At 37.3% G+C, this 12666-nt stretch overlaps 1 protein-coding gene across 1 annotated transcript in view; it reads left to right on the top strand.

Moving 5' to 3' along the window:
• PREX2 (phosphatidylinositol-3,4,5-trisphosphate dependent Rac exchange factor 2) overlaps positions 1–12666 on the top strand; it is a 170010-nt gene that overhangs the window by 72997 nt on the left and 84347 nt on the right. Inside the window, exons 12-18 of the mRNA XM_050971175.1 lie at positions 2636–2739; positions 4072–4121; positions 4660–4735; positions 5491–5563; positions 6708–6850; positions 6997–7089; positions 8372–8520. Coding sequence (XP_050827132.1) covers positions 2636–2739; positions 4072–4121; positions 4660–4735; positions 5491–5563; positions 6708–6850; positions 6997–7089; positions 8372–8520 — 688 coding nt within the window. The remainder of the gene's footprint in view (positions 1–2635; positions 2740–4071; positions 4122–4659; positions 4736–5490; positions 5564–6707; positions 6851–6996; positions 7090–8371; positions 8521–12666) is intronic.

Raw genomic sequence — 12666 nt, forward strand, 5'->3', positions numbered from 1 at the left:
ACACTGAACTGTTTTCAATGGAATGATTCTGTTGCCAGAGATTCTTCTCCTGATCTTGTAATTTATATCCTAAATACACCCATAGATTTTCTCAATGCAAAGTTAAATGAGTATTGTGTAACTTCATGAGATAAAAGGGTAATTATATTAGAGCATAGAAATGTGAGCCAGACATGCTACTTTGAATAGTGAATCCAGCTGTAGTTCACTGAAAATAGCATTCCTAAAATAAAGTTGAATGAACCATCTGTTTTCACAGAGGGAGCAAGGGAGGAAGAACGTTTGGCTGTTATTTACATTGCAAATATTGTAGAGGCCTTTGTTGAGAGCTTGCATATTCAGTAGGCTGGCCATTATTGTCACTGTGCTGGAGTTCATTCTAGCAATGACAGAATCATGTTGTGATGGACATTGTTGTACTTCCTGATGTGTGAACTCTAGCAAGCAGAAAAGTTAGTTTTTCATTTTTTCCCCCTCGACTTTTATATAGGGGGGAAAATCTGTTTGTATGCTGCTATTTTAAATCTACTTTGTGGAATTCTCTGATATCTGAAATGAGTGATACCATTCAATGGAGTGATGTACTTTGTCATCTTGCTGCAGCTGATTAGAGATGGAAACCTTGTCTCAATGGATTAAGGAGCTTTGTAGTTACAAAAATAAACCGAATATCAGATAGTTTTAAAATGAATAGGTATTTAAGTGGCTGTGCAGTTCCTTGGACTGATGTAATGATCTGATTTTAAATTACCTTGGCAAAAAAATTAAAAGAAAAGACCAGTTTAAATCTTGATCAGTTCCCTTTTCGTAGTGTATTCCATATAAATACCTATCCCAGCATAAATGTGGGCACAGTGTTGGAAATGACACACAAAACAACTTGGCCTTCCTTATTTTAAGGGTAATGCAGCATTTTGTGAGCTTAAGTTTTTGAAACCCAGCTCTGTGGAGCTATTCCCTTATTTTCTGGCACACTGTGGTCAGTTGGGACTGCAGAGACAGAGTGGTGCTTGTGTTCCTCAGAGGGCGTAGCCTGCTCTGTTGTCATGGGCATGCAGGAAAGGAAAGGTGCTTTGTCATCCTGCTCCCCTCCCAGCACATCCCTGTAAGACTGAGGAATAATTTGGCTTTAGGCAAAACTGTGTTGATGGTGTTTTTTTATTTTCGGAACTTGCTGGTTATAAAGAACTCTTTTTATTTGTTTATGTATGGGAATGCATTCTTTTTCTTCAACAGTAGGAATATTTTTTTAATTATAGAGCTAGAAGAAGTCTTTTTTTTTTTTTTTTTAGTTAAATGGTCACAATCCATTAAAATTCACATAGATACTTACGTTAGGCATTATATATGAAAATTTTGTAGTCTGTATCTCATGCATTTAGAGGCAATGATATGTAAAAGAGCTTAGGAATTATTTTGAGTAGCCATCAGTTCAAGGCAATTGGAGTAGTGTCCTGGGCTTTACTATCAGTAGATATATCAAATGCAGGTAGAGATGTTATTTTGCTCTTGCAAATGACACTGGTGAAACCTCTTAATACATGAAGTTCAGTTTTTATGTCTGTGTATCAGATGATGTGTGAAAATACTGAGGAGCTTGAAGGAGCATGAAAAATGACATAGACAGAAGGCACCTCACTATGCAAACTTTATGATGCCTAACTAAATTTTGGAAGAGAATTATGTATGATGGCTTAATCACTTGCTATAGGAATGCACGTACAGAATTACCTAACTCTCTCAGGTGTGTTACTCTGATAAAAGAAGGCATCACAGCACCCTCCTTTATCAGTTGATGACATGTAAATTGACTTTCAAAATTTAAGCTTACAACTGCAAGTAAAGCTGTAATTAATAAAGCAGTTATCTTAGGATGGTGATAATGCCTAAGCCTGTCCTCAACCATCAAATGGATCAGCTGTTTTTCAGAAAGATTTGCAGCTGTGGAGTTTCCAGGAGAACTTCTGTATCCTATGATATGACTTGTTTTGACAAAACACTTGAAGTTGTGAGGTTCGTTGCTGGAATCTTGCGAAACTCTGGAATTCCACCTGTTAACATCCTTTTTCCCAGGTCCTTGGGGAAATAGATTATCAACATCTTCATAATAATTGCCAGTCTCTTGCACTTACAACGTTTATGTAGAGGGAGATGTTCCTCTCTGCTTTGTTGCCACTGCAAGACAGTTGTGAAGTGTTTGTATATATCCTGAATCAGCTGAGATTGGCCTCATCAAGAATGAGGACAGAAAATAATGTGGAAGAATAATATGAATAGTTGAAAATAAGTCTTATTTGGCTATTTGCTTGATAAGCTCTGCAAAAGTACTGAAGACTGAAAGGATTTGAGTGCCTAATATTTCATGCTGTCCCCTGACTGTCCTCCTTATTCTTTGCCCTGTGACTTGAAGCTGTTTTATTCTGTACTACTTAAATGTTTTAAGAAATATTGTCACCAGTGGCTTAAAGGAGCTTAGGGCAGATGATCTAACTGGGCTTCCCTGCCTCCCTGTTTGAAATAAACCTATTGCTGTGTTCAGGGCTCTTATTAGAAGAAATGATGCTGACCTTCTTCTCTCTCCTTGGTTTCTTCAGAAAGTCATCTAACAATGCCTTTTTTTTTCCTTTCAATTTAGTTACAGATAAGCACCAATTCAAACCTGAACACATGCTGTACAGATTCCGATACGATGATGGAACATACTATCCCAGAAATGAGATGCAGGATGTGATCTCCAAGGTACAGAAAAAAATAATTGCTATTATTAGAAAGAACTAGGAAACTGAGATTCTGCTTGAAAACTAATGTAAGATTTGCTGGGATAAACAGCATCCCTTCATAATTACCAATCTATATTTATGTGAATCAAATTCAGTTTTCCATTTCTAAGCTTTTGGTTAATTTTTACACATTTTAAATACAAAATTACAGTTTACTAATATGTAGATATAGTTGCTATTCATTGGTTTCATATGCAGGATGCATTGCTTGTGTTTCTGGGTAATCCTGAAGCTGAGGTTCAGTCTATTGTATTTTTCAGTCCCTTCTCATAGATATGAAGATATACAGGAAACTGCTTTCAGATTTCTCTAAAATCTGAGTGTCCTTTATTGGTGTCCTAGCTAGGCAGTAAATCTAAAGTCACATAGATGTTTAGACCTAATAGATTATACTACCCATCTATGTTACTGACAATAATGAAGAGATTGATCAAAGTTTCCTTTAAACTCATTAATATTCAAATTTGTCATGATTTGGAGTCAGTAGAAAATGTCTGCATTTGGGTATTACACTGCAGTATAATTTAATTTTTGCTGCAGTATAATTTAATTTTTGCTCCACTTGTTAACATAAAGTGCATCTAGAGGAATCTACAATACTGAGCTCCCAGGCAGAGCAAAGTAGGATGGAATCTAATTTGACACAACTTTTAGTCATTATACTTGCATGTAGTAAACATAATTGCTTTTTGATAGTTTCCTAAGTAATACTAATGTGTTTTTCTTTTTTAAAATACAATTTTCTGATGGTAGTTTCTTAAACTACTGCAGATGTATAATTTATTTGCTTTTAATATAAAACATTTCCAATCCTTAAATCTTCTTGCATTTTTAAAATTTATTAGTTGTAATTCTAATTTGTAGGCAAAGTATTGATGCATATAATGAAATGCAGTGGTTTTTACTTTAATTACAGAGTTGTGTATAGAATAAAGACCACTGTTTGGAACAACCTTAATGCATGGAAATGTAGATTTATTTTTTGTGTGCTTTTCTTTCTAAGTATTTCAAACCTTCAGAATTTTTTAATCCTACCTTAAAGCTGATCTGTTTTGCACATGTCTCAGTAAGCTTAAGTCAGATAGGAAATGGTTTTCTTCTCATAATTTATTCATCAGTACTGTTATCAGGAAACATTGTTTTGGCACATGAAAATACGTAGAAATTTGAACAGATCTTTTTACTATGTAAATGAAATCCATTGACAGCATTCAGGCTTCCTTACTGTGTCCCTGCCTCTTGTCTTTGAGGTGAGAGTGTGGTTAACTCACCACCTGTTTCTCTTTAACAGGGCGTACGACTGTACTGTCGCCTCCACAGTCTCTTTACCCCAGTAATTAGGTGAGTCCAACTGGGAAATCCTGAGGGAGTCATTTGGAAGAAGTACATGATCTGAAGATATAGGAACCTAACCCATCCTTTCAAGATTGGTCTTTTGAGAGTAATCAGATAAGACTGAAATGCTGTCAAGACAAAAAGCATAACTGAACCACTAAATGGCTGCCAACTTTGCTCAATATAACTTCTTTAATGGATTTCTAGAGCTTCCTAGGTCCTGATGGATATGTTTATATGCTTACTGTATATATTAGTGAACTCCTTTACTAATACACCATTACCTCATTTGAATAGTCCCAGAACAATACACCTGCCTTCATACTCCAGTGACAATATCACCCAAATAAGATGTGATCAGCCTCCTCCTTTCTGCCTACAAGAGACTTAATTTGCTATTTTTTTCCTCCAGAGAAATCTTCTCAACCATTATTAAGTGCTCAATTCATGCTTGCACTAATTTGCTTATAAATGACAAGTATTTTTCTCTTTCTTCTGAGCTTTTGTTTGATTTTGAAAATTTGTTTTGTGCTATTTTGAACAGGGATAAAGACTATCACTTGAGAACCTACAAATCTGTGGTTATGGCTAACAAATTCATAGATTGGTTGATTGCCCAGGCAAGTAGACACCTTTGGATTTATGTGTGCTTTCATTTAAATTCTGACTTGAAAGCTAGTGTGATATATCAAGAACAACATACAAACACTTTGTGTGGTGTAATCCTCTTAAACCAGTAAAGTAACAGAAATCATCTGTCATCAGCTATGCTTTTCATCCCTCTAGTGCTTATCTTTCTGATCTGAAATTGAATTGAAATGTTTTGATGACACTTGGCTTTGTGATTCAGCATATAATACTGTCCATGGCTTAAAATGAAGTGAAATGAGAAACTCTAAATTACTAACTAGATGAGAAAAAGTCAGTACCAATTTGCTGCCATCAATTCTGTTTCATTTTAAATGAATGAGAAAAAACAACCTGATATCCCGTTCACTCTGTCAACATGCACTAGTTCCATAAAATAAAAGTTTAAAACTTTGGTGCTTGTAGGCTCTATTATGTTCAGTTTTTATGGAGAATGCAGCCTTACTGAAGTCTTTTCCTATTTATTTGTAATTATAGAGTGTTATAGCATATAAAGGTCCCTTCCAACCCAAACTGCTGTCTGGTTCTATGATAAACATGTATATACTGGTTTTTTATATGTCTATATATATATATATATATATATGCTAGAAATGTATACATGAAGGTGGTGGTGGCAAATGTAATGTACAGTAATTGCCATCCCTGTGGGATGATGCCATTTTGCACAGTTTCCATTTTGCTAATATTTTAAAATACATTTAATAAACTTACTGTGTTTTAACAGGGGGATTGCCGGACAAGGGAGGAAGCTATGATATTTGGTGTAGCTCTTTGTGATAATGGGTTTATGCACCATGGTAAGTAAATGCATTCTGTACAAGCTATGCTTACTTTCTGTTAAATGTTATCTGCACAGCTGGAAGGAAAGGCAGGGGCTGATAAAGATATTACAGAACAGATGGAAAGTTCTTCTATTGTATCACTAAAGAGATTGATGCTGCAGTCTTCAAGGAAAAAAATAACTATTGTATACTCTGAAAATTATATCCAATTTTATAGCACGTGCTGAGGAATTAATCTGCTAAAGGATTTAGTGGGGGCAGTTTTATTAGTCACTTTGTAAGAAATGTCTTAAGAAAGTAATGCAGGTTGGCACTGATGAGACGATAAAAAATAACATAAGAAAGAAATGTGAGATTTTGGGGGGAATTAATAAGGTATGAAGGAGAATGACTTCAAAAAAGTGGTGACAGTCAGAGAAAATGGATTGGAGAAAAATGAGAAAATCATAAGGATAGCAAAGAACAAAGAAGGGAGAGGAGACCAGAGATATGTGCAGCACCAAAATTAAGGTGAACAAGGACAAATTTAATACCACCAGAGGGAGGATTTCAGTGAAAGGATTGAAGTAGTAGGTCATTGACTGAAATGAAAAGAGGAAGAAATACTTTTTATCAGTTTGTTTAGACCAGGGGTTGAGAACATACTCTCCGGTATTGTTCATTCTTTTTCCTTTGACTTTTGAACACATAAACTGCATCCATGGGCTGTTCTGCTTGCTTCCACATCCTCAGCAAATCTGTTTCTAATCCTTAACCCAGCATGCTTCACTGTCTGGAGAATGCCAGAACTTGGTGGTGAGCATCTTCAGCAGCTGTCCAGCAGAACTTTTCAAAATCATGTTTTAAAATCCCTTTTAGGAAGAAACCTTGTGCTTAGTATTTTCACTAAAACTATTTCAGGCTAATACATCTTTCTCAGCTTGGTGGAATCCAAATGTTGTAGTTGAAAAAATGAGCTTAGTGACACCTATCTCTCTCTTATCCAAGTAACAATTGTTGTCTATTTTATAAGATTTCCCTTGATTCACACATGCAAACAAAAGTTTGCTAGCATTCAATATGTGTATGCATGTTCAGTATTTAATGGTTCATGAAAGACATGATATTCAAAAGTTCAAAAGAAAATGAAGATTATTATGTCTGGGTTTCTGTCATACAGTGTTAGAGAAAAGTGAATTTAAAGATGAACCACTGCTGTTCCGTTTTTATGCGGATGAAGAAATGGAAGGATCAAATATGAAGCACAGACTCATGAAACATGATCTGAAAGTAGTGGAAAATGTCATAGCCAAGTCATTACTGGTGAGTGAAACACCATCACTGTGTGCTTTGATGAATAAAAAATTGGTCATAATGACAATATATTAGGACAGTTTATTGTTATTTAATACATACTTCAGTTTTTATTAATGCCTTTCTGAACAATATTTAAAAAAAATATTTTACAGATTAAATCTAATGAAGGAACCTATGGTTTTGGTTTAGAAGATAAAAATAAGGTGCCAATTATTAAAGTGGTGGAGAAAGGATCAAATGCTGAGGTATGGAATATTATAAATCATCTCCCCAGTTTTATTTACTTGATCACAGATGTATGTTTTGTACATCATGTAGGAAAGTCTACAGTAGTAGAAGGTGACAGTGAACACTTACCAAAAAAGCTGTGCCTATTAATCTTTTAACCTTTTTTGGTTTTTTTGCTTTTTTTATTTTGCTTTGTTGTTTTTGGTTGGTTGGTTTATTTGTTTTCTTTTTAAAATATTGTTTTGACCATTGTTTTGACACTTATTTTCTGTTCAACTAAATTGTCATATTGAGCGATGATATAAAAGTTGTCATTTTATTTTTGTGCATTTTATAATATTCCAGTGATGACATTAATCATAGTTGAAATAAACATTATTGGCAGAATATGAAATGGGTATAGAGGTGGTCTGTGAGTTGCAGTTGATATATTTTGTTGTAAAGGATGTACCAAGCTTTAGATAAAATCTGGAATTTGAGACTCTGAATGAATAAATTACAGCCTTCCTGTTTGGTAGTATTGCTTTAGATTCTCTTTGGGTTAATTAAGATTCTGCTGAGCAGCATGGGAGTCTCTGTATATGTAAACATAAAGTATGATGCTCTTTCATGAGAAAAAAACTTGGACTTAGATTTCAAGGCTTTCTAAATCTCATGGTGGAGAAGAAATTTAAATTATAAATAGACACAGGAAATTAATAATATAATTCAGCTACAGAGCTAAATGAGGTAATTTCTGTCAGCCAGGTTCTGCCATATTCTCAGATGGAACATGGGCTTTGCCCATCCCCTGAGCCACTCTTTGTACTCCTGTAGTTCTACTGTAATGGTGCTTTTCTTGTTAGACCAAAGTTTAAAAACTCTTTGTTTTGGAACTTAGCAAATATTCACTTACTAAAACATTAATTGGGTCTTTCTTTATGAAAATCAGTTTTAGTTCCTTTGGAAAATGGTGGATGAAAAATTAAGCACTCTCATTAAATAAATGGTTCAATCAAAGCTATAGTGTTAATTACTAAAAAATGAACTGATATTGTAATACTGTCACAAAATCTTGATTAATACTGGGTCATATATTTAGCTCTCTTCAGAATGAATGCTGACCCTTCACATGAATTTAACCAGTTTTAGAAACATTTTGTGGTGAAGTCTTCTGTGCATGGTTTGTGTAGGAGTCATAAAGAATGGAAAGAAAATGTGAATGACATTTTTTCTGTTGAGGTTGCACGCCAGCAAAAGAAAACATATTGTTAGTGGTTACAAAAAGCAAACATGTACACAACTGTTGTTATTTTCTAGATGGCAGGCTTGGAAGTTGGGAAGAAAATCTTTGCCATTAACGGTGACCTGGTTTTTCTGCGACCCTTCAGTGAAGTGGATTGCTTCCTGAAAGCCTGTTTAAACAGCAGAAAGCCCCTGAGGGTTCTTGTGAGCACCAAACCTCGAGAGTGAGTTATCATTCCTGTGGGAAATTTTACAAACAACAATTGAAGGGAATTTTCAGACCAGTGGAACTTCAGAGAGCCCTGCTGTAAAGGGTTTTTAGATGCTGTATCTTATCTGACTTTGCAAAGTCAAGCAATTTGATTTGCCTTGATTTTGTTTTATCCTGTTTGTGAGTCAGCAAAAGAATCTCGTGAGTACTTTAGGTCTTCAGCTCTGCCACTGTAAATACATGCAGGTGCTGCAAGTTTAAATGAAATTTCATTGACTATATGGTCAGTTTTGATCAGTTATCTCTCCCTGTGTGTATTAAACAAATTCCTGTGTCTGGGGATTAGTTGCTGGTTTTTCATTGTCAGACTCTGTGGTCTCATGGGCCCTTTCAGCTTGTATGTTAGTTGTGTAAACAGCAGGAGGAAATAAACAGCTCCTCATCTTTATCAAACAGATGCATTTCTGTGCAGTCTTGCCCATTCCTACCTAAACACAAGTTTTGTTATGTAAAAGAAATACAAAGTGTGGCCTAATAGGTGGGTTCTGTAAATATGTAAATGAGCATAAGTGTATTAGTAAAGTTAATGCAGTTTTTGCTAGGTTATACGTAACAAAGAAGATGGAGATTAAGAAAAGATTGTCAGAAGTAATTTTATTCAAAATTTACAGAATAAAGAGGTACAATTCTCTGTTACCATACAGCATAGAGAGTGCTTCACTCAGGAATGGCTCTGATTAAGTGGCAGATTGAAGATCTGTTTCTCCTCTTGATAAGCAAAGGTGTCTTGAGAAGTGAAATGGCACCCAGAACAGGAAAAAGAGCTAAGAAAAATAAATAATGCATAACGACATAATGATGCTTATCTGGACTGATACTACAACACCTGTTCCCACCCCCAAACAAGCAAAAATAACAATTAAAAAATCCCCAGACCACAGGATTCTAGAAAGCATAAAAGGCATATTTCTGTCTTTCTTTAATGCAGATCTTGGTTTAATTTCTGACTCAACTTGTGGGTGAATTTCAAGGTTGAGAGAGATGGTCTAGTGAATGTAGAGTTCACAGAAGTCAAATTTGTTTCTCATGTTCCCTGCTTTTTGTCAGCAGCTGCTGCTAGCACAGCAGAGTTCACAGAAGACAATTGTCTCCTGAATTCTTAGCCTAAACTGCCAGTGTTGGTCTTTCACAGTTATTTGCATGTTCTCAAAGCAGTTTCAGAATGCAATCAAATAAATGGTATCAATAGGTAATATATGAGTACATTTAAAAAAAAAATAAACTTCAATGAAGTTTGGATCTCACCTCTGATGATAATCATCTCCAAATGCCTAACATTTTGTATACTAGGAAAAAAAAGTGCAAAAAATGATGCAATTCTCTTATTCAACACTGCCTGTAAATCAAGTTTGCTACAGTCCAAATGTATTTTAAAATCACTTTTCAGCATCAATTTAAATTTGTTTGCTTTTGCAATGGGAAATGGAGCTTGGGGCAAAGATCTCTGAAATAATAACAGAGCTGGCTCTAGATGGAAAGGCTGCAAAGTTAAATCAGTGCGCTGTTATGCATGACCTAACTAGCTCTGATAAGAGCTAATGCAGCTGTGTTGCTTTTTGTAGACCCTGAGCTGATATCATGAGGGTATGCTAGCTTACTGTGGGTGAGCTCAGGGCTTAATTTGAAGGAGTAGATGTGAGTTTTGATTGTCAGAATCGTGGTTTTGTTGGTTAGGTTTGTTGGTAAGTTTGTTACTCTTGTTCTTAGACCAAGCCGGAGCGCAGCACAATGTGCTTACAAGCCATACAAACAGCCGCAGGTGCTCCTTACTTTACAAAACTCTGTAGCTAATTTCTGTAGCTGCTCAGAAAAACTGCAATGAAACATTATTTCAAGAAAACTCAGCAAGGAGGGGCATGGGCTGCTGGGAGTGCCTGATGCCTCTTTGTGAGGCTGGGGACGACAAGAGTTATTTTGCAGAAGCGTGCTATGTTTGAGGAGCTGTATTGCAGGTGGAGCTGCAGGGAGAAGTGAAGGGGCTGTGCAGTATCTGAGTGAATGAGCAAGAGATAGACTGGTTATTTTCAGCAATGCTACAGTCTCACACTCCCAGGAGTCTTGAACCTCCACTGTGGTGAAGAAGCAGACAGACTCTAATTAGCCAAAGGACTGTTAGCCAGGGTCTGATAGAGATGAAGGCTGGAGGCACATCACAGCACGTGAAGGTCCCTCTTTCTCTGAATTTGGCAAGTAGGACTGGTAGCTTTTACAACAGGTGTGGGGCTCTGGACCTAGAAGGCCAAACAGCTGATGAGGTATGCATAGATCCTTGTGGGATGGTGGGGCCTCCTGAAATGACACCACCTGCACCCTGCACTGAGACCTCCTCTGCTAAGAGGAAAAGAAGGGTAGTTGTGATGGGAGACTCCCTTCCAAGGGGAGTGGAGGGTCCCATGTTCAGACCTGACCCAACTCACGGGGAAGTCTGCTGTCTCCCAGGGGCTCAGATAAGGGATATTACTGGAAAACAACCCAGTCTAGTAAGGCCCTCTTATTACTATCCACTATTGGTTGTTCACACTGGCAGCAATGAAATACAACAGGGAAGTCTGAAGACAATCAAAAAAGATTACAGTGCCCTGGGATGATTGGTAGAGGGATCAGGAGCACGGTAGTTGATTTTGTTGATTTCTCCAGTAACAAGGAATAATATCATTAGGATTAGGCATTATGTCAATACATGGCTCCAAAGTTTGTGTCAGCAGAAATGTTTTGGGTTTGTTGACCACAGGGTGATCTACTCAACACCTTGTCTACTAAGACCTGATGGGATTCATTTATTTAAGAGTAAAAATGTCTTTGCAGTTGTTGGGGTCAATCAGTCACTTTTTAAACATCACCTCCGAAAGGCATGGGAGCAGGCAATTCCCAAACTGAGAAGTCAGGCAGATGAGGTAGAAGAGTGGCTTGGTTGAACAGGAATATTCTCTGGAAATAAAGCTAAAAAGGAGAGTGTATTCCCAATGGAAGCAAGGCCAAGTGACATGGGAAGAATGCAGAGGTGCTGCTCACTACCACTGGAAAAAAAATTAATGTGGCCAAAGATCAACTGGAGTTGAAGCTGGCCAGAAATGTGGGGGACAATAAGGAGTTTTTCAAGTATATTAATGGCAATAGGTAATGTAAAAATAACATTGACCTCTTACAGGATGGTCACCTCACAGATGGGGACAGGGACAATGCAGAGGTGTTTGATTCATTCATCACCTCCATCTTTGACATGGGTAGTGGTCCAAAGGGGGTCTCAGTGCCCTGAGCTGGAGGTCTATGACTGTGAGAATGATCAGCTCTCAGCCAGCCCTGAAATAGTGTGAGATCTGTTGCTTCAGTTGGAACTGTACAAATCTATGGGGCCTGATGAGGGCTATCCAAGAATCCTCAAAGGGCTAGCTGATGTAGTGATGCCTCTCTTGATGATTTTTGAGTTGTCTTGGGAATCTGAAGAGGTGCCAGCAGACTGGAAGCTGGCAAACATTCCAGTTTTCAAGAAGGGCAAGAAAGAGGACCTAAGAAGCTACAGGCCTGTCAGTCTCACTTCTTCAAATTATGGAGAAGATTATTCTGGGAGGTATTGAAAAACAGCTGAGAGACAGCACAGGCATTGGTCACAGCCAGCATGCCTTCATGAGAGCAAAGTCCTGCTCATCAAACAAAATTTCCTTTTATGACAGGATACCTTGCTGCATTCTGCAACTTCCTTGGGAGCAGAAAAGGAGGGGTAGATACTGACCTTTTCTCTGTGGTGACCAGTGACAGGACTTTGGGGGAAAGGCTTACAGTTCTGTCAGGGGAGGTTTAGGTTGGATATTATATAAAAGCTCTTCACCCAGAGGGTGGTTGGGTGCTGGAACAGGCTCCCCAGAGAACTGGTCACAGCATCAGGCTGACAGAGCTCAAGAAGTGTTTGGACAGTGCTCTTGCTGTGCACATGCTGTGACTCTTGGGGTGTCTGTGCAAGGCCAGGGGTTGGACTTGGATGATCCTTGTGGGTCCCTTCCAACTCAGCACATTATGTGATTCTGTTAAAATGAAATGTTTTAAAATGTAATGTTAAAATGACTGAGTTCTGCAGTCTTCTGCAACTTCTCTGATCAGACCT

The sequence above is a fragment of the Serinus canaria genome, chromosome 2, assembly GCF_022539315.1.
Source record: "Serinus canaria isolate serCan28SL12 chromosome 2, serCan2020, whole genome shotgun sequence".
In the NCBI taxonomy this organism is placed as follows: domain Eukaryota; kingdom Metazoa; phylum Chordata; class Aves; order Passeriformes; family Fringillidae; genus Serinus; species Serinus canaria.